Consider the following 21,935-nt stretch of genomic DNA (forward strand, 5'->3'; position numbering starts at 1 on the left):
AATAGGCAAGTCAATATTTATCTGTTACTAAGCTCATTTAAGAAAAGTATCCTTGGATGTCAACAGCTGTGTCAAAAAACAGGGTCTTGAAATTCTGATTGTTCAGTTTTCAGTGGTTATAATAAACATGGATTTGTCCAATTTGGGACAACTGAAACGTCTTCCCAATCTCAGAAGTAAAGTGAAAGTATGGTTAAGCTGCCACTGCATAAACCAGGCTCTGCTTGTAAAGAAAGCTCATCATACACAGTTCTGTAGAGGAAGAAAATATGCAACAAGTTTTATTCAGCGTTAAGTCCACCAGCACAAAGAATACAGGAGATAGAAAGTGCATTAATAAAAGCTAGTCTTTACCAAAAAGAAAATATATTATTGATTCAAAATATCTTACACTTGAATGATGTAATAACTTATTCTGGGCACCTACTGATTAAGAGAAATATCAAGAAAATGGCTGCTTCATAAGGAAATCTAACTTCCCAGGTAAAGTCTGAGAATTCAGTAGAGATCACTGAGTCCAGCAGTCTTCCTTGCTTTCTGCATTAGTGCTCTCAGCTGGAACTGCTTGCGAGACAGAAGACGTACATGCTGCAGAAAGAAAGAGTAAGAGCAGCTGGTTATTGGGAAAGTTTTGATATAAACTTAATTATATTGCAATACAAATTTTCAAAGCCCAAAATATTCCATGACCCAAACACGATGTTTTCGGAAACACTAAATGCATTATTCTACCAAATGGCATTTTCCTGGCTTAAAATGACTGGCACGTGGCTAACAAATACAATCACTACAGTATAAGTGGTACCTTTGGGGGGAACCTCAACTGTTAGAAAAAGTAACCTCAACTGGTAACTCTTGCTAGCCAGTGGCCCCAGTACAGACTAATCTTTCCAGATCCAATGGCAACATTAGTTACTGACGTATACATTTTGTGTTGTTTTATTCCACCTTAAAAAGTGGCTTTAATCTTTTAAAAATAACAACAGATCTATTTCCTGTGCTATCACCATGCACGTAAGTTCAAAATAAAGGAAGGTTTTTAAATCAGACATTATGAACTTTTAGCATTAAAGATGGCAAAGAAAGGGAGCAAACTGTCTAAGGTCTCTGCTAGAGATGCAAAACTAGCTTGGGTTTTTTTGCTTTTTTCCTAGGATTCTAACACTTTAGCAGCTGCCTCAGCAGAGGCATCCATAGACTGCAAGTGAAAAGCTGTCTGAATACTCCAGTCACCCTTAAAGTTAGTTGCTCCAGCATTAGGATGCAAGCCCAGTGGAAAGATCATGTTGACACTTGCATTGCCTAATGATAAATGACTTCATATCTATAATGCTTATAAAACTTATCTTAATTCTGAAATTACTTTCTAAAACTTATGCTTCAACATGTAAGTATTCATGTTCCTACAAAATCCTCTTCAGTGAAGAAATCACAAACATTAATAAGCTGAACAAAAGAGTTCAAAGTAAATGCATTTAAAATGCACATCTTAAAAACATCCCAAGAAACCTACCTTTAAAAAGACATCCAAATCTATCACTCCACGTCTCAGTGCTTCCCCTAGGTAGAAGATGGTGTCTTCAATTGCATTTTCCTCTGCATATAAGTTCAGGATCTGCTTGTAAAGTGGTGCTGTAGGAATAATAACTTCATCTATGTCATTATTTTCTGACTGACTTTCCATTTTCTCTAAGGCAGAACTGAGCTCCTCATCCTTCTTTTTAAGAAGTTCAATGTTCTTGTCAACTTCAGCCTAAAAACAATTAAGATGTATATTTACTTCTTAGGTCTCGAGAGCTGAATGTCTTCTTGTGATAAAATTGTCTAGATGAAATATTTTTAGACATACCAGTTGATTCTTTACTTCTTTGCTTGTCTCTATTATGATTTTTACAAAAGAAAGAGCTATCAATGTATATATTTCAGATTCTTTCCTTTTAAAAAAGTAACATCTAGTTTAGATAATGTCAATCCATTACCAATTTATAACTGTAGAGAAGGCATGCTAGCAGTCTTTAAGTATTTTAAAGTTGCCACATAAGGAAAGATAACCATTTAAACTAGCTAAAGATAATAAAAGCAAAGCCAAAGTATTTTCTTTGGAATGTGTCTCCTGAAGTAAGCTCTTATACAAGCTTGTTGAGCACGGATCAAACACTTATCTGTACTGACAGGACATAAAACGTGCTGGCTTTACCCACTAAAGGGAACTATAATTTACCTCCATCTGTGTGAGACGTACCTCCTTTTGCCACTCTTGAATTTACCTCCTGATATTTTTCATGTCCCGCTGGAACAGACTGTACACCACTGTGCTTCTCCTCATATCACTCAAAACCATGCAGACTATGACCATATTCCACTCTTTCTGTCCCCCACTGTCTTTTTTTTAGACTTTAGTCCTACCACACTTAGTCATGTTCTATATGGAAGCTGTCTGATACTGCTGGATCATCCTTCTTGCCTTTGCATCAAACATCTGCAGTTCTATTATGTCCTTCCTTCCAAGATAGGAAAGACTAGAACTACACACTACATTTCAAGTAGGCACATCACAGATTCACATGGTGACATAATGGTATCCTCTGTTCTCTAGTCCTGATTAATAATTTCTAATTATTTTTTAACCATATCTGAACACTGAGCTCATTTCAGAAACTGCTCATCAATCCAAAAATCTTACTCCCAAGCACCAGTGCAAGGAGCAGATGGACTAAGCAGAAGATGCCTTAATGAAAAACCGCAGGAATTTCTGAGCGTAGTGTGAGTAGGAGAGAGTCCTCTGGGAAAGGAAAAGTCTGCAGGTTATACAAAGAGGTTGTGACCAAAATCAGTATTCTCTGCACTAAGACACAGACAGCTTTCAGGAAAGCTGAGGGAAAGTCATACTGTTCCTCTACTACTAAGCAGTGACATTTGTAATATACAAGCAGGACACTGCATCTTACGGTCACTGCTATTTCTGACTTGCTTCAGTCTGAGCGCTTGCGCCCCAACTGCGAAAGGAAAAACACGATGCACTGGAAACTTTGCTATTTCTATCACGCTTAATAATTAATTAATTACATGCTTCTGTTCACTACTAGGAACACTCAGGTAGGAGCAGTGGTCCATCTCAGCTTACCACTTCTTGATCCAGGCGTGTTACCATCTCTTCCAGTTTCTGGTGCCCTTTCTTCAGGTCCTCTTCTGTCCTTTTCAAGGCATTGAGTTCAGCTTGTGCACGATCCATTTCTTCTTTCATCCGCCATCTCAGTTTGTCACTGACTGCCGAAATAAGGGAGGCTCGAATGGTGTCCTCACTGATGGTTCCATCTCTGCTGGGTCCTGCCCAAGAAAATTTCACAGGCATAAGACTAACTGTGCTGCAGTGGCTTCAGTATAAAGCCAGTTCGAATAAAAAGTGGCCAGCTTGCTGTTGTACTTCAGCAACGTGAGACAGTAAAATAAACTGCTTTCCCTAACAATTTTCAGAAGCAGTGAAGAAACCACAGTGAGATAAAACACATTCAAAGAAACACAAGTAAATTTAAGAGTATATATCCATTCATTCAGTTTACTATTTCGGTTTTTTGTTTGGTTTTTTTTCAGGATTACCTGGCCTGGTAAGGAGAGCTTTAAACTAGGAAAGACAGAGAGAGAGTTATAGAGACTATCCATGCAGCCAGAGTGGGGAAGGGAATGCAGCCCAGAAAGCGATCATGAGGTATCCTCTTGCACCCCTCCTGAGAAACAGACATCCTTGAATACCTCACTGAAGGGCCTGTACACCAATATAGGCAGTGTGGGAAAACAAACAGGAGGATTTGGAGATCTGTGTGCAGTCACAAGGCTTTGGTCCCACTGCGATCACAGAGACGTGGTGGGATAGCTTGCATGATTGGAATGTTAACAGGAATGGCTACATACTTTTCAGGACAGACAGGCCAGGAAGGCAAAGTGTTGGAGTTACCCTTTATGTAGAAGAATACATGGAATGTATGCAGCTCTCTCTCTGGAAGGATGGTGAGTTGAGGGTTTATGGGTTAGGATTAAAGGGTAGACTAGGTAAGGGTGACATTATTGAGGAGGAAATAGATGAGGCCTTTTATAGACAACTGGAAGCAGCCTCACAGTCCCAGGCCTTGGTTCTCATGGAGAACTACAACCACCCTGACACCTGCTGGAGGGACAATACAGCTGGGCACAACAGTCCAGGAGGCTCCTGGAAAGCACTGGCGATAACTTTCTGATACAGAGGAAAGGTGTGCTGGGACCTTATTTAACTAACAAGGAAGGTCTGGTTGGAGATGTGAAGGTTGGGGCAGCCTCAGCTACATCGACCATGACCACAGAGTTCTCCTGCAAGGAGACAGCAAGGCAATAAGATCACAACCCTGAACTTCAGGAGCACTAACTAGCCTCTTCAGGCAGCCTCTTGGAAGAATTCCATTGGAATGTACACTAGAGGAAACAGGGGTCCAAGAGAGCTGGGGAATATTCAAGGATCACTTCCTCCAGGTTCAAGAACAGTGCACCCCTATGGGTAAGAAAGGGAGCAAATGGGGCAGGAGAACTGAATACTGCTTTTGCAAATCAGCCTTTCAAGGATAATTTCAAGAGCCTGTCACTAACACCTTTTTGAACAGAAAGGTAAGTGCCTTGTGTCTGTCACAGAAAGTGCCATGTATCTGCAGACCAGGAAACTCAGAGTGCTCTAGAGGATGTAAAGTGGCTGCTGGTGCTATTTATCACAAACCACATCAACCATTCCTCTGTGGGGAAAACTGGAGTAGCAGCTTTTGTGCCTAAACTTTACAACCCTTATGACTGAAATGCAGAGAGGTTTGAAGCTCTATAACTGCAAAAAAAAAATCTGCAAAAAGAATTTTTACCAGAGTATCTTCTTATACAGAGACAAGGCTATCAAACCCCTGAAACTGTTACAGCATTATGTACATCATGTTTCCCTGGACCCTAGGTTTCAAAAAATTACAAAGTGAACAAATATTCATCACAGCTTCCATGAATCTTGCATAGTTGAAGACAAAAATCTTCAGCATATCTTTTGGTTTTCTTCCCAGAAGTTCAGAAAAGTGTTTCAAGTCAGCTGAAATCCAATAAACCTCTTCACCTTTCTTAATAATCACAGGCCTTCAGAAAAAGGCAAAAGCAAATAAGCAACACAAAGCATACATTAGTTTTGCCATTTAGACAAAATAGTTCAAAGACTGGCATTTTTAGAGTAAATCGTACTAAGGTAACCAGTGATAAATATATTTTTGAATATGTTATTGACAGTACTCTAACTGAACTACTATTAGCTAGAAATAAGATTACAATAATTTCACTAGTTATTCAAGAAAAAGATGAGATCTTTAGTAACAGTGTTCTTGGGGTAGACTGGATATCTTCCTGAGAATCAGCAACAATCCAGAACAGTTTAAAAAATCTAGAACAGTTTAAAAATCTTAACTCTGCCTTTAGAAAACAGTATCTGAATGGAAAGATTAATAATTTGCTGTTAAGGTATCAACATAGCATAAAAAAAATTGTTATTTGGAGTGTCTTGGCATTGTTCTACTAACAAATGCAAACTGCTGTTGACAGGACTACACATCTTTGTATCCTTAAAACATCCTGAGGGTTTTTTGGACTTCTGCTAACAAAACAAAACTGCATAAATTTGTATCTCTTCCCTTACTCTTTTTACTCTGCTCCAGCCCACAAAACCTACACCAAGCCAGATATGTGGAAAAATAAAGCTATGTAAATAAATGACAAGAACTATGGGAAGATGCACATCATGCTTACTAATCCACCAAAGCCTTCTAAAATTAAGAACACACACAGATTTTGATCAGTACTGACATGAGCACTTTACTTACATACAAGTTGCACCAGAATACGTGCAATTTTTTTAAAAAACAAGCTAATTACTACTGAAAAATAAAGAGATCAAATTATTAATCAAATGGTGCAAAGATAGCCTTAGGAAAATATGAATGTCCCAACACTTGATCTGATTTACCAGTCAACAAGGTAATTTGCAATATTTGGTTAACTATTAGAACCAGCAACAGAAGTTGTCAAACAGCACCATATACACAAACCACGAATCCAGCAATGCTGCTTCTTATGAGAAGGAGAAAGAACAGCACTTTCTACATTGAGAAGTAAAACCTAGACCAAGTCAGTGAAACCATGTAGGACAAGGAGTTCAGGACTTTCTGTTTTAGGCAGACAATTGTTCCAAGTCAAAAAGGCCTGATTTCCCTTCAAAAACAACATTAGCATGATTTCAGTTACTGTTTACTTTACATATTCTCTAACACAAAGTCAGAATCTGCCAGAACCAACATCAATAGAACTGATGTTTACTTTCTTTTTCCTGATATCCCTCACTCAGGGAGATTTTATACAAGGCTCACTTTAACAGTAAAGTAGGACAGAAAAAATAAAATCACAATACACCCAACACAATGAAAGTTCACACAGAAATGCCAACAGATAGGAAAGAGGTCTTTGAACATTTAAAGCATTATTTTATACAGCTCAAGTAGATTTTATGTATCTTCTTAAAGAGCATGAACCCGTAGCATTTTCTGTCACTTCCATAATTAGCCCAGCCTGGGGAAGATTTTATGGCACATGGTCAATAAATTCACAGAGCACTTGAGACCTTTACCCTTTACCAGGCAGAGTCTGGTTTCAGAAGTAACCTTACAGAATCATCGAAGTAGGAACTGCATCAGAAAGGTAATTAATGGCAGATGATTGAACAGAAAGAAAAAGCCTGAAGGACTATTTGAAAAAACAGCAATTATTAAAAACTTAAGTTACTCTGAAGGAGCATTTTCATTCAACTCAAACTAAGCTCACTATAGGAAACACCACCACCACCTGCCCACAAAACTTTGAAGCTGTGGCACCTGATATGCTCCTAAATAAACTATCACAATAAACCCCAGACAAATAAACAAACTCTACAGGAAATAAACATTTTCAGTTGAAAGGAAAAAAAATACTGTATTGTCAAAAAACCCCAACAAAATACACACACCAACAAAAAACACCCACAGTACTGTAAATATAATGGATGATTAAAGAGACGTGTTTACATTTCATTTGGCACAAGAGATTAACCAGGTATAACAGATGGAGGACTTCTACCAAGCTGCATCAAATGAATCAGTCTAATGTAAAATTGCCACTACAAAACCTGGCATTACAACATGGTCTCAGATGATCTAACTCAGGACTTGAAGAGCCTTCTATCTCTGACAGATATTCCACCTCTGTTCCTCTTCAGTGGGGATGAAAACGAGGGAAAGAAATGAAATAGAACATATCTACATTTTAAATTAACTCTCTACTATATAAAAGCAAAACTGGATTTGTTTGAGAAAGACAGTGCAGACAACCAGTGTTCCCTGGAAAGGTTACCAGCTCCCTACATGAGAGCAGTGGAGACCATTCATTCTTCCAGGATCCAACTGCAGCCCCACAACACTGAGCACTGTTTGAGGCACTTGAGTGGGACAGCAGCTTTCCTGCAGTGTGCATAGCAGACACACATCACCTCAGAGTGCAGGGGACCACTGAAGCAGCCAAGAAGCTTCAAGAAAGACTTTTTTAATTCAGAAGGCTGAAAGAACTTGGACACAAAGGATGGGATCAGGCACAAAGAGAATACAACACACAAGCTACTGTTGTTTCCGAATTCTGTAATAAAAGAACTCCTCAAATATTTTATTAAGAGTAAAGTAGAAGCATCTTTCTTCTCTTGCCAAGCCATGAACTTGCTTTGTATCCATGTGAGCGACGGAAAATCTCAAAATACAGAGAGTTCTGGAGAGAAGAGACATTATATGATTCTAACCCAGGCCATTCTATAAATAACTGGGAGGTGTCACGTATTAAATGAAGAACCTATGGATGCACTTTTAAATTATGGAGCAAAATAGACTACAATGGACTGATAAAGTGAACAACGTCACAAAAGAGTCTACATCATCACCATTTAACTGTGCCAAAAGGATTATCAACCACCTGCAAAGTTACTGCACCAACTTCCTACTTAACTAGATGATATTAAGCACTGATTCCCAGTCTCCTACACACACACTAAAAGTGAGGTTCAGAATGGAAACAAAGCTTGTATTTTGTCAGCAAAGGGCTACAGAGCAGCAGACAGGGAAAAGACACGAGTCAATACCCGAGATCCTGCTGTTGAAGGGAAGAAAGGAGGAAATGACAAGTAGGAACCAATAAGAAGCAACAGAGAAGAGGCCAGAGAAGAAACTCAGTAAAAAGGAAGCTCATTCCAAACACACTGGAAACCTCTGCTTTAGACAGCTACTACTTTTGGAGTAAAAAAAGTATAAATAAAGAGTAAATAAAGCAAGTCCAGGAGACGTTTAAATGATGACAAAAGCCTTTTTCTAAACCACAAACAGAGCAATGCAGGCAATCAAAAGTCACCACCAGTTAAAGGGTGAGAATAAAACATGTAGTTAGTTACATCCAGTGTTCTTCAAAATATTCATAGAGCACGTATGATGTATTGCACCAACCCAAGAATTTATCAAATTCCTGAGTGAACAGAATACAAGAAACAAGATGTCTGATGTATTTTATTCTTCCTTTGAATAACTTTCCTAATTAAAGATCAATACTTCAGAAGCTCAGAATAAGAACAACACATTCCCTTTCCATTTTATTTCTTTACATATCAGTTACAGAGGGAAGCTTCAGTTCAGAGAAATCCTTTCCAAGGTACTCACCAACAGTGGTCACAGGAGGTGGAGAAGGGTAGTACTGAACACTAGTGGTTGCTGGAAATGGAACACCACCTGGATAAGGATAGCTTGAGAAGCCACTTTGACAAAGAAAGATATGCTAATGTTATGTAACTATTTGGAAAACATCATCCACGTATATTATCTTTATGTCACCACATTAAACATTTGTTTATATAATAAAATGTTTAAATTGCAGACCAAGTTATACTTTTTCTCTTTTTCAGTTCACTTTTTCAGAAGCTAAGACATCTTTCACAATTTACATTTCTGATACGATTTCAGATACCATTTAATCTGAAACTTTATCTAGTTATTGCCTTTACATTATTACAAATTACAAATTCTGTTTGATTTCTTAATCTTGCTGTATGAAACCCCACAAGTATTCACAAGAAATTATTCTAGCTACAAACCCATGAACAGTAATCTCAAATTTAATAATTTTTAATAAGAATAGTTAACACGATGACTGCTGAGCTGCTAAACCTAAAAATAAACATAAAAATGTGGTTCCAAGTATGGCTGAGGTGAAACAAAACTCCTCCAGAAATTCTCAGCCCTGCTCTGAAGGATATAGAAAAGTAAAAGTATTAATTTGCTCACTGAAACAACTGTGAGATGGCATACAACATGACAGTTCAGAACACCTTTCTAAAATACATTTACTATCAACTGAAACAGGGACTCAAAGTAGTCAGTGCTAGACTGACAAACACCTGCATGCAGCAGAGTATCAAATGTAGATATAAGTAAACAAAATGGTCCAAGAAAACATGTAAAATATAGAATAAGCATATTTTGTCTCTCTCCAGGTAACTGTAAACTTAATAGGTCTTAAAACCTTTCTGTTCATTCATAAATTATTTTAAAATTAGTTCTTCTATTAATCACTTTTGTACAAACATTAAGAGCACTTTAAATAAATGTATTTAGGAAGAAAAAACCATGCCATAAGAACTTATAAAAATCCCTACTTTTTGCCTCTTAAAACATAACACTTCCCAATCCTCACAGGGGTTTAAAAATTTTTATTAAAAAACAAACAAATAAACAAAAACCCCCAAACAAACAAAAACAAACAAAACCACAAACAAACAAACACCCCACCCCCCCCCCCCCCAAAAAAACCCCCTTAATATACTACAACAACTCTTCAACTCTTCATATGCTCCTAACACAAATTCAGCACATACGGATATTAATAATAAAACAATTAATTATGATGTAAAAAATGTAGGTACACACTAGGAGGCAGTAATGAACATCTTCCTATTTACTAAGACAGAACTGGAAGTTTTCTGGAAAAGCTTTATTCCAAACTATTATATGACACACTTAGAGGACAAAAATCTTGGTTTACATTAATAAAAAGCTTTTAAAGTAATTTTGTGTCCTTCAAATTCGCTTAGAGTGCCCTGAATTCAGCCCACATTTATGCTGGAGTCAAGGTTTGTATTTACCCAGCAATGTTTTTGAGTTGCTAATTACCCAAAACAAGATTAACAATGCTAAGAAAACTCCCAGCTTGTAGAGGCTCATTTCTTTCTATGTCATGTAAACATATCAACATTATAAAAACTAATCCAATATACAAACGAAGCAAGATAACAGCTGGCAGTTAGGTGATAATTTCCAAAATGTATTTATCACCTGAGTATATTGCATTTGAAGCAACAACAAGAAAGCTAAACTTTCCTCCAACTTTATTTTGGCTATTGACAAAAATTCAGCCTTCACTTTTAAAAAAGTCTGCTAACATGAAAAATTATACAACCAATATGTCATAAGAAAATATAACTAAGACTTGATACTATTCACTGAAACTCTCTACCTTGTAAATGGTTGATGTTGGTTTAAAGGGATTATTACCTTGGGTTTGGAGTGTTTGGTGCTGGATAGGGAGATATTCCACCTGGAATTCCTGGCACATAGGAAGCTAAATAAAACAAGGATTTTGCATATCTTTACATTTCAGAAGTTTAATACATACCATGATATATCAAGCTGCAGTAAGATGCTTTTCAAAATTTATTGAACAATGAATACAATATAACACAATGAAAAATGAGTAGAGAAGTCATTCAGTGGCCAAACTCCCTCAAAAACACACACCCTGCATCCCCCCCAACATCACTTCTTTTCACAACAATCCCAGATGTTTCCCTGGCTGCTCTCTTGGAGCTCAGCAAGAGGAAAACGTGCAGATATTTGGTATGTCCACTGACCAAGGCAGCTGCTCCCTCTCTAAACACAAGAAGGACTAAACTGCAGCAGACCTTCCCACCATGCACTGACAGTTAGAATTTCATTTGTGTAACTAAGCACATTTTAACAAAACAGAGGCAAATTTTGCATTTCTGAAGATTCTACCTCTACCTATCAACTGTGGTTAAAGTATTTATTTTGTTTGGAGGGAGACTGTGAGAACTTTAATTGAATTCAATCAGACATTCCTCAGAACAACTAGCTAGGACACTTCTCACTGTGTTATTTCCCAGAATCACAGAATTGTTAGGGTTGGAAGGGACCTCTGGAGATCATCCAGTCCAACCCCTCTGCCAGGGTCACCTACAGCAGGTGACACAGGAACAAGTACAGCTGGGTTTTGAATGTCTCCAGAGAGGGAGACTCCATGACCTCTCTGAACAGCCTGTTGCAATGCTCTGCCACCCCCAATGTAAACAAGTTCTTCCTTATACATAAATATAACCTTATTGCTATACTGATTTTTTAATTAATCATTACTTTTAACTAAGCACTGTGTGGATAAAAATAGATACCGATTTAAAAAATGCTCAAGAAGTTGGTGTACCAAGTAAAATATGAATACAAAAAAAAAAACCTCCAGCCAGGGAACTTAAAAAAAAGAAGTCATGGTATTAAAGATGACACCTGACGAGCTTTTTTATATAATAGCTGAAAAAACAGAACGACCTTTCTAATGTAGCCAGTGTTCTTTACTCACTAAATAATGAGTACATAATTTGAGTACTTCAGAGTAGCTGGATTTCAAAACAGCTGATTAACTGTTTAACAATCCAACCATGTTCCTACCCAGTAATTTCTGCTATTTAGAAGTTATACTTTAAAAATCAGTTATCAGCACATATAAATGTCCAAGGCTTTAATAGTCTTTGCAATTTTAAGTTTCTTCTTGAAAAGCTAACAAAAATTATGTTTTGGACATATTTATTCCACATTTCTAGCAATTTTAGGAATATTACATTAAATAGTTTTTTTTTTTTTAAGAGTCGAGGTATTTTCACCCTTGAATGCTTTCAAATGATTACAGTTTTTGTACAAGAGCTTAATTTCTTCTTACACAACGTCTGTAGAACTTGAAAGAACCCAAATCTTAAATGTCTGTAAAATAAGGAAAGTCTGACTACACTAGGAAAATTAAGTAGCTATTAACAATTTAAAAGACCTGAAACATTTCCACTAAAATGACTTCAACTATGAAGTAACTCATAGTACTTCAGTTCAATTCAATTCAAAACAGTAATTCAAAGTACTTCAGCTTTGAATGACTACAAGAGTCATCAAGTGTGTTTCAACTGATGGTCTGTCCTTAAAGCACAAGTCACAGTCTCTACTAAAACCACACTTACACTGACACCCACTGTCCAGGACAGTGTGTTCAGGACAACACAACCACCCAGTGCTCTTACAGGCAGGCTAGTGCTGGACAAGCAAAAAAAGCTCCAAACACCTGCCTTTATCCGACTATTCCTAATGGTTCCATTTATGTTTGCTACCCCTTTTCTCACAGGTTAAGAGCCTAAGACCTTGTTAAAAATGGGTTTTGCTGGAAATGGCAATGAATAGCACTTCGGCATTTCATATGTAACATTGTGATCAGGTAAAAGCCACATTTCAATACAAAAGTATACAGCCTTAAAAATACAGCAAAAATAAATAACCCCAAATACAGCTACTCTACCATTAAGCTAAAGTAGAACTCTTATAACATCATTAAAGAATCTCCAGCTAACCTGAACCCCCTCCCCTCCTGCCCCAGTCCTTGGCTTGAGTAGGTCTACTCTACCCAATGTAGTCTCCTCTCGGGAGAACTTCTTGGATTTTCTGTTTCCTCCTTCCCCTTTTTGCCCCACCCATCTATCCCCAGTCTTTAAAATAAGATGCCTCCACAAGTTTAAATAAATACAAGATTTAAAAGGTCTTGAGAATTTTTGCAAGGAAATAAGAATGGGTACCAAGTCAGAGCACCAAGTCAACAGAGAAGAATAAAAAAAAAAAAATCACAAGGCAGGGGGTTTTTTTCATATTCAGCCAGCATTTTTTAAGGATAAAAATAAACCTCACAAAGCAGGAGCATGGGCATAGGAAACATATGCAATAAGCATGCCTTTGCTTATGAAACCAATAGTTGCAGGAAACTTAACAGATCGATGTGTATTATCAGAATAAATAAAATTAAAATATAGTTATCTGAATAATCTCTTTTAAAGGCTATCTCAGAATATTGATGGGATACTGCTTGTTTTGTGGAGCTTGGGGGGCTGTTCGTGTGTGTGTTCTGGTTTCCTTTGGGGTTTTTTTTAATACAAACATGGTTTTTCCCTTCCAAAACCCTAAAAAACACACACATTCTGTGACTCATAGGATCTTTTCTGTTGGAAACGACCTTTAAGACCACCAAGTCCAACAAGGCCAAGTACAGCACAGATTAATTCATTAGCCAGCAATACACAAAGTCATTCTACTGTAAAATGTGTAATGTGTTGAAAAACTATGCAGGGTAAGAACCACTGTGGAATATTAATATGATTATTTGCAGAAATTAGTAGTCATGAGCACTTACTAGTTGGAGGGCCTGTTGCCTGGTATGGTGGGTAGCTTGACGAAGCAGTGGGCCGAGAAAAGACTGGAGGTTCCTCTCCAAACACAACAATCATGACCTGAATCAGCTCTAGCAAGTCTGACTGGGGCTGTGAGGGAAAGCAAATCACAAGTTGTTCAGTTTTCTAACAGAAAGTTTAACTGACTAGAGCAACAACAGGATACCAACAGCCCTCAAAAGCATTCCTTTTATTGTGGGCTTAAATATTTAAAAAAAAAATATATGTATATATATGTGCATATTTAACTCCCTTTCTGGATTTTTTTACAGATGCCAAACCCAGCCAGGCAGTATTTAAAATACTATGGCAAAATACAGCTTCAGCCACATCTACACCCAGAGTAAACTGGGTAATACACAGTTCCCTATCAACTCCAGGGCAATAAATGACTGAAGATGACTGTCCAATGGTGGAATATAATAATATTTTAAAAATTTAAATCCATTCTCCAACTTGAAAAAGTGCAGATCACTAAGTTTTCAGACATTTCAATTTCATATACTATAACTTATTCTCTGGTTCAGAATGTCTCAGTGGAAAAATATTCTAACCCACTAAGGAGTGGCAAAAACCTCCTCTAAATATAGCTAAACTAGGCTTTTCTGTTTTTCTGTTTTTCTTAATATAGGCATGATTTCATTTTGCCAAAATAAGAAAAAGCATCATGAATGTAGTACCAGATGAAACATCCCATTTCCAAATTTTCTCAGCTCTATAATCCACTTATTTTTACCAGCCTCTCAAACTGAAAGAATCACGTATCCCCTGTACCTTGGATGATCCTCTTGCTAGTGGGAGACCTGTATCCTGATCTGGGCAGCTTTTTTTCCACTATTACCATGCAAGTGCTGACCTACCACCCATCCTTAATAAATTTTTTCCTGTTCCCTTTTTATGAACTATGCGCTTTGTACCGTTCTTCTAACCTTGTCAGCACAGTTTATCTTCTTTACAAGTCCACGTTTTGGTCACAACTTCTATGAAGCCTGCACTGCTCAATGCCTCTATTAATTGGAAAAGCAAATATATCCACAAACTCGAGGCATAAGGAATGACTACACAAAGTCCAAGTGCTCGTACAAGTCCATTTTAGTCACAGAGATTAAATTCAGTACAGAGATGTTTTAAGATAATTTATAATTTCCCTTCTGTAAATATTCTTCTCTCACAAGTCTTCACAACAGTGTTCTGCCACAGAAGGATGCCTTTATGCTGCACTGCTTAATCAGATGCAACTAAAGATGCAACCACATTAAATTACAAGGACCCGGAATGAAACATCCTGAACTTTAAGATATTACAAGCAGCTGTTTTCATTTTAAAAATGGTTTAAGATCTCAAATAAAAAGGATAATGTCTTTTGTTTAAAATGATTCAACTATCTCAAGGAATGCAGAACTGAGCAATTTGAGAATTTCATGTTCCCTGTACTTACATATTTCCACTCATGCAGATAAGGAAGGTATATCTTTCCATTTGCATCAACATGCTTCCCAGTTTTTATTGTCATAGAGCTAGTGGGTTTAACAAAACAAATTGGGGGGTTGAAAGGGTAGGTGTCCAGCAGCCACAGGCAAATTGGGATATTGTATGTGTTACCTAGAAAAGATATTTTGAAAGATATTAGAAGTTATTTCAACTCTTCAACCGTCCTCTTGTATCCAGATTTATAAGAAAACGCCCAAACCCATCAAACTCAACTGCACAGTTAGAAGCTGAACCAAAATCTACTAATAACCTTCAATGAATAGCTGACATTATGGCCACCAACTCCACATTTTCAGAACAATTTAACTGCGATCTACAACTGTCATTTGTAACTAATGCATTATCTCATTTGTTCTAAAATGCAACATTACTAGATCCTAATCTGAATTATCATTAGTTGCAGCAATACATAGTTTATATTATTGCTCATTCAATTGACAAGCTTGAAAAATGTGCAGTACTGAAAGAAAAAAGATGTTACAGAGCTGTACAAGACTGAACAAGCAATGCTCAGCATTCAAATTTTATCCTGCAGCAAAAATAGGGAATAATTTCTTTAAAATATTTTGCTTTGGGCAAGTAAAGAATTTCAGAAAAACAGTGATCATCGAAGCAGTGAAGTTGAACCAGGACAAATCTAAATAATTTTTCATGTAATTTGGGAAAATAAAGGGGTGATGATAATTATAATAAATGCATACCTCTGTAAGGCACAGGAATGGTTCCACTGAGGCTCATCAACTCCCTAGATGAACCATCGTTAAAAACTGAAATGGAACAAACACACACATTTGCTATGTTAATCTCTATTCAGGTTATACCTCTTATATTTATTGGCATAAGTTTTCAAAGTTACATACATATAAACTCAGCTTGAAAGGTTCTGCTCTTACACATTTATGGACTAGCAAATGACTGTCTACAGTCAGGTAACTTCTTATGAATAACAGATTTCTGAGAAATGAATGACTAATTATTGTCAAACTACCTTCACTGCAAATAAAACTGTTTCCTCATTCAGAGAGCAAGTAAAACATGTTGGAACCTCACAAACTGCAAATCATGCAAATTGCTGCAAAGATAATCTGAACTCAAACTTAATTTTAGAAAACAGCTGTCATCTGAGGATTGTAAAGAATTTCTTATGCTTTCACCAAACAAACAGATCAGCGAGAGTACTGAAAAATACTGGGCCACAGACATTTATTACAGAGTCAGTAAAGGTAATTTAACCAAACAATAACACATTGAAGAGGAAAAAATGAGTAGCACTTGACTGACTGCCAAATCTGTTTTAGTTCACAAACCACACAAGAACCCTGACCTACATTTACTGAGTTGCTGTATTTAGTTTTCTCTTACTTTTAATCCAATACAGTATTCTTGGCTGAATAAATCAGCTTCTGCTGAGAAAGCTCTTGTCTTCCTAATTTCACCTGAAAGTTTCTAGTCATACTTCAAACATAGCTTACTGTGCACAATTGTTGTGGTGCTAAAGTTCTGCAAAGGCTGGTAGGACATGTTGGGACTCAGATGGGGGCATATATTTCATTATTAATATAAAGTTGAAAATGATCTCAACAGCAATGTAACCATTTTCTTGTTGCTGATGTCCTGCCACAAATAATATGGATCATCTGTAAGTGATTCTGTGCTTAGCCTCTCCCAGGCAGCTTAGAAAGCATTAGGTAACACAAATGGCTACAGCTCAAAGCTATCTGGAATTCTGATCACCATCCTCAGACAAACTTGTGAAGCTATTCCAGCCACAGTCCTTTCCCTCTTGTTTTGTTTCTCCAGTCACTGTGTGAATTTTTATTTCTGTGACAGCTGCTGGCTTGCAGCTATTCAAGTTAGAACTAATTTATCTTTTACTTGTCCATGCCCCTTCTTAATATTTCTGAATTCAAATCTACAATTTTAAAAACAGAAGGCTTTAAAATCTGTGGTGATGTATTGGTAATACAAATTAACTCACAGAGGAATCCCACAGCTGACAGTTAAAAAAGGTGATCCTAAGGAGGTTGACCTCAGCAGCTATGCTGGCTCACTGCATGCTGTGAAACCATGCCCTCATGGAGCTAACTCTAGACACCACCTTCACTTAACACATTTAAATTGAAATTTACTTAGAGCCTTTAAAATAGGTAACAAACAGTGACTGCCATCAGTAATTTACATTACAAAACCCTCATGACAATTTTCTATATTGACTATGTGTTCTGCATACTCTTACGGACTGCCACAATTATTTTTAATGAAGCATTTGCTCATGGATTTGCAGTTCTTTCTAAACAGAATTCTAAAAATATCTTTATATGGCAGCACAGCTGAATTTTATGAGATACCAGCAATCTCAGGACACCAACAGATATGACATCACTGAGTGATTAAAAGCTAAGCTGTGAAAAATGCATCACTTCTTGGCATATTAGACAGACTAAGAAATACAGAATACAGAATACAGTTACTTTAGAAAATAACTTTGTCTCTAAAGAAGTATTGATGTCAAAGACCAAAAAGAGAAACTTAAATTCTGTTTTCTGCTTTTAATCTCTTTTTTCCCCCCCGTAAAAACTACTAAATGCATCTAAACCATCAACAATTCAATAACAAAAATTTTCTCATGCAGTGACTAACCATATGAATCCATGACAGGTTTGAGGTCCTTGTATTGAGTAATAACACTGGTTGTCTCCTGTATAGTTAGGTCTCTATACTTATACTGAAAAACAAAAGAGATAGAAATTACTTCAGAGACTACACTTTCAGAGTAATTTAATTTTATTTTACCCAATAGACTGCATCCATGAGAGTTTACACTGATATATGGATATTCTTCTCCATTCTTAGTTTGGAATAAGAATTTAATTGTCCATTAACTGAACACTACTACTGGCATTGCCATTATTAACTTGTCACTGTCATTATTGTATCTGTCATTATTAACTTGACACTGCCTATATAACTTACCAAACTTTAATGAAGTGCTAAGATGTTTTTAGTTTTAAATAATGGTCCACGCATAAGTTATTTGGGAAAGGCTACTCAATTTTCTTTCATGTTCTACTGTAAGCAGCAGGATCTGAGAGATACGTGTGTATTTTGAGAAAGAAGAAAAATAAGGCATCTCCAGAAAAATATAGTGATGTTTTGAACATTCCTGATAAAAACTTATCTAGGATTTGACTCTCACAGGTATCTTTCACAGCACTTTTCAAAGCCACTCAGTATTTATCCATCACTGATTAGCATTTTCATGTATTTTATTGGCTAGAAAGCAGACATATCAAGGCACAGTATTACCAGTAATAATACTGGTTTCATCCCCTTCCTTTTATCAGGAGCAGGGAGTAGCTCAGAGCACAGATGACCTGTAAACCACAGATACACTGTAACAGAATGTAGCAGTCTCAGAACTATAACCCCGAGACAGCAAAGGAGAAGCTCCTGGGCAACAAAAGTTGGTTCACCACATGGCGCAGCTTTTTAGCCTTGTGGCCATTCCTCCTGATAAATACTATTAAAAAGAGAAGCCAGCAATGTGGTCCCTGGACAGTGTTTTCACTGTGACACAATTAAAAAACCTGCAATCTTCAGATGTCTTAAGGAACACAGACATCCCTTCAGGAAGACAAAGGGTCCAGAACAATGAAATGCCTGATATCTAAAGCTCTCAGATGTTAACAACATCTGAACAAATTAATTCAGACATTATCCAAGAGCAAACTGTGGTGCCACAGCTAAAGGTCACCTTGCCTGACAAACATATACGAGTTGTGAAGCTCAGAAATTAACTCTTCTTCCTGTTACCTACAGAGACTGACAGGGATGCTCCTCCTGGGCATGACCACTTGTATTTACTGAGCAGAGCTGAAGGCACCACACCACTTCCCATAATGCCACCTCAGCCTGCAGTGATGCTGTGGTGAACCTTGGGTGATGCTGTGACTTATCTGCCTAAAATGACCAGGGACAAAACAGCCACACGGTCTCTCTGCAAGACGCTGGTCTGTGGGAGAGAAAGCAACCCTTCCAGTAGGGATGCCTGTGTGTGCAGGGAGGCACCAGCACGGAGATCAGTCAACCCCCGGGTGCTGATTTAATGGGAGGGCTGCAACAAAGCATCTCAGCCTCCTTTGGGAAGTGGGCACAGGATTGGGAGTGTGCAGGAGGGGCTTGACAGAGGAGAGACAACTTTGCTTGCATTTGAGTACATTCCTCCCTCCTTCCCCAATGCCTGGCAGAAGGGAGAACAGGCATTGCTGGAACATGGGGGACAAACCTTACGGTTATAGGATATAGCTGCAAAAAGGCTGGCATAATCACTACTAAAAGAGAACTGGTTTCCACTAACAGAAGCTCCTAACAAGCACAAGGATCACAGAATCACACAATGGTTTGGGTTGGAAGGGACGTTAAAGACCATCTTGTTCCAACCCCCTGCCATGGGCAGGGACACCTTCCACTAGACCAGGTTGCTCACAGCTCTATCCCACCTGGCCTTGAACACTTTCAAGGATGGGGCATCCACAATTTTTTGGACAATTTGTTCCAGTGCCTCACCACCCTCACAGTAAAGAAGAATGCAGAGCCAGGAATTAACTCTACTTCTGGCACAAGAGTCTCAAGTCAGTTGAGTCAAGAAATCAATGAAACAACGCCTGCCTGCTCAGCAGGCACATTGGGAGTCTGGTACACAGTGGCTGATAGGGCTGATAAAATCCAAATTTGCCTGTCTGAAGTGCTTTCAGAAATTAGGCCCAACACCTGAACATTAAATAAGTATTTTCATATGTCTGTTAAAACTAAGAAAAGTAATATTGTTGTGAATAGTTTTTACACAGAGGGTGATGAATCATGAGTAGAGAGACACTTGTAAGATTTCAGCTACTGCCACAAGCAAAATTAAGCGGTAGATGAGCTGTTCATTCCCATACTTAGATGCATTTCCAAGACATGTCAAAATCTTTTTGGAAAGTAATCATTACTACAAAGGTGACTAAAACTGATTAATTTGAATTCCTAATTTCTAGATTTTTTTTTCCTCCTCCACTCTCAGATGGTAAATGCATCCCCCTGGTTTTACATATCAGGTAAGAGATCACAGAAGGACGAAGCTTTTTAAGATCACACAGCAGGTAAATACCCGAAGGTAAATTAAGTGCTTACATTTACCCGAACTAGGGGTCTTTTGTTATCTCACACACTGAACTTTAATATGGGCAATATCACTGAACTTTTCTCTGTAGAACAGGAAATGTAATTATTTTAGAAAAATAAATATAAGGTAGTGAAACACCGTCTTCATTGTTCATCAGCTATCAAGCACATTTCACTTTGAACTGACCTACAGAAAGTTAGATGGGAGTATAAAATGGGCAAGTGTGGGGAAATGAGGACACTGGACTAATTTAGAAAAGACAAGTATATACAAATATATACACGATGTCACTTGCTGACACTGACTAAGCATTCAACACTCATTTTCAAGCTGAATAAAAGAATCTGCTTATGAGTCCATGCAGGTGAAAGACCCTTTAATAACGTTTCTTCTGTTTTGATCAGATTCTCAACTACTGTATTTCATTCCAAAACTGTGCAAATAAAATGATTAAATGTTGCTAAAAAATCCCCCCAAACAAACCCATAACCTCCCTCTAAATATTCAGCCTTAGGGGATTTCATTTCAACCCATAACTCCCCGTGTGTCCAGCCGTTGAAGTTTTCATTTCAGGCTGCTGGACAAAGCCCAGTTTTCACCTGAAGAGCGGCACACGTGGCTCTGTATGATTCATGATGTGATTAATGATTTGCCTTCCAAGAGCTGTTTTCGTTTCCTTGAACACCGGCGATAACAAAACCCACCCATCCCAGGGAACGATGCTGACCCTGCCTTCCCCCTCCATGAGTGAGCACCAGTGACACTGCACAGCCCCACGACCCACACCGTGCTCCGACCCCCGATGGCGCCTGGCAGTGTCCCAGCCCAGCACTGCAGTCTCGCGGGGCTATTCTGCCATCGGCGCGCCATTCCACCCTTAACTCCATCCACAGTCTCCCGGTGCCTGGGCCCCGCTCCCCCCCCCCCCCCCATCTCGCCGAGCCCGCCCGGCCGCGGCAGCACCTTGGTGAGCATCTTCTTGAGCTGGCTCTCGGACACCGCCATGGCGGCCGCCCCTCTGCCGGTGCCGCTCCCGGTGCCGCCGGCCCGACCCTACATAAACACAGGAAGCGGCCGCGCGCCCGCTTCCGGCAGCGGCGCCGCTTCCGCGCGTCACGGGGCGGGCGCGGGGCGGTCCCGCCTCCTGTGCCACAGGTACGGGACGGAGCGCCCGGGCGGCTCCTTGCAGGGCAGCTTATTGTTAAAAAGCCTCTCTGGGAGCTAATTTCCCCCCCCCCCGATAAAGCCAAGTGCCCTTCCCACTGCGCCGACGGAGCTGCGGTCCTTTGGTTCTTGTTCAAGGAACGCGACACAAACACAAGATCAGGAGCATTAAGGTACGAAACGTACCTGTGAGAGTTGGCAGCTTAAGATATGTAAAACAACGCCTTGGCTATTCGCATGAAAAAAAATGCTTAACAGATGAGAAGCGACACCTTGAAGAACAACGTAAAACCTTAATTTCATAGTGAATTTTCCAAAGTAAGTGGGAAACAACCCAGAAAAGTGCAGCCATTGCATTCCATGGTCTTTAAAAATACAGCAGCAAAGTTGGTTACTTGCAGGCATCACTAATTTTGTCCCACGACTGACCACCACAATAAAGGAAATTTGAGTTTTCCACAAAAAAAGTCT

At 38.5% G+C, this 21,935-nt stretch overlaps 1 protein-coding gene across 1 annotated transcript; it reads right to left on the reverse strand.

The window, feature by feature from the left end:
- Positions 1–250: 250 nt before the first annotated feature.
- Positions 251–21,421, reverse strand: TSG101 (tumor susceptibility 101). The gene is made up of 10 exons (XM_032690724.1): positions 21,264–21,421; positions 17,777–17,861; positions 15,838–15,903; positions 15,084–15,247; positions 13,609–13,735; positions 10,653–10,719; positions 8,766–8,860; positions 3,125–3,327; positions 1,514–1,753; positions 251–588 (listed from the first exon to the last, which is right to left on the reverse strand). Exons 1-10 carry the CDS (start codon positions 21,303–21,305, stop codon positions 499–501), a joined length of 1,179 nt encoding a protein of 392 aa, XP_032546615.1. The 5' UTR covers positions 21,306–21,421; the 3' UTR covers positions 251–498.
- Between the last annotated feature and the right edge of the window lie 514 nt (positions 21,422–21,935).

This window comes from Chiroxiphia lanceolata, chromosome 6 (assembly GCF_009829145.1).
Source record: "Chiroxiphia lanceolata isolate bChiLan1 chromosome 6, bChiLan1.pri, whole genome shotgun sequence".
Classification (NCBI taxonomy): Eukaryota; Metazoa; Chordata; class Aves; order Passeriformes; family Pipridae; genus Chiroxiphia; species Chiroxiphia lanceolata.

Bases quoted from the DNA above. Each gene is read 5' to 3' on its own strand.
- TSG101 (XM_032690724.1), bottom strand. From the start codon at position 21,305: ATGGCGGTGTCCGAGAGCCAGCTCAAGAAGATGCTCACCAAG. The intron at 13,736-15,083 runs GTAAGTACAGGG...TTTCCCTCACAG, and splicing joins ATCTGCATGAGTGGAAATAT to CCCCAGTCAGACTTGCTAGA. The intron at 8,861-10,652 runs GTAATAATCCCT...TCTTTGTCAAAG, and splicing joins CCAAACACTCCAAACCCAAG to TGGCTTCTCAAGCTATCCTT.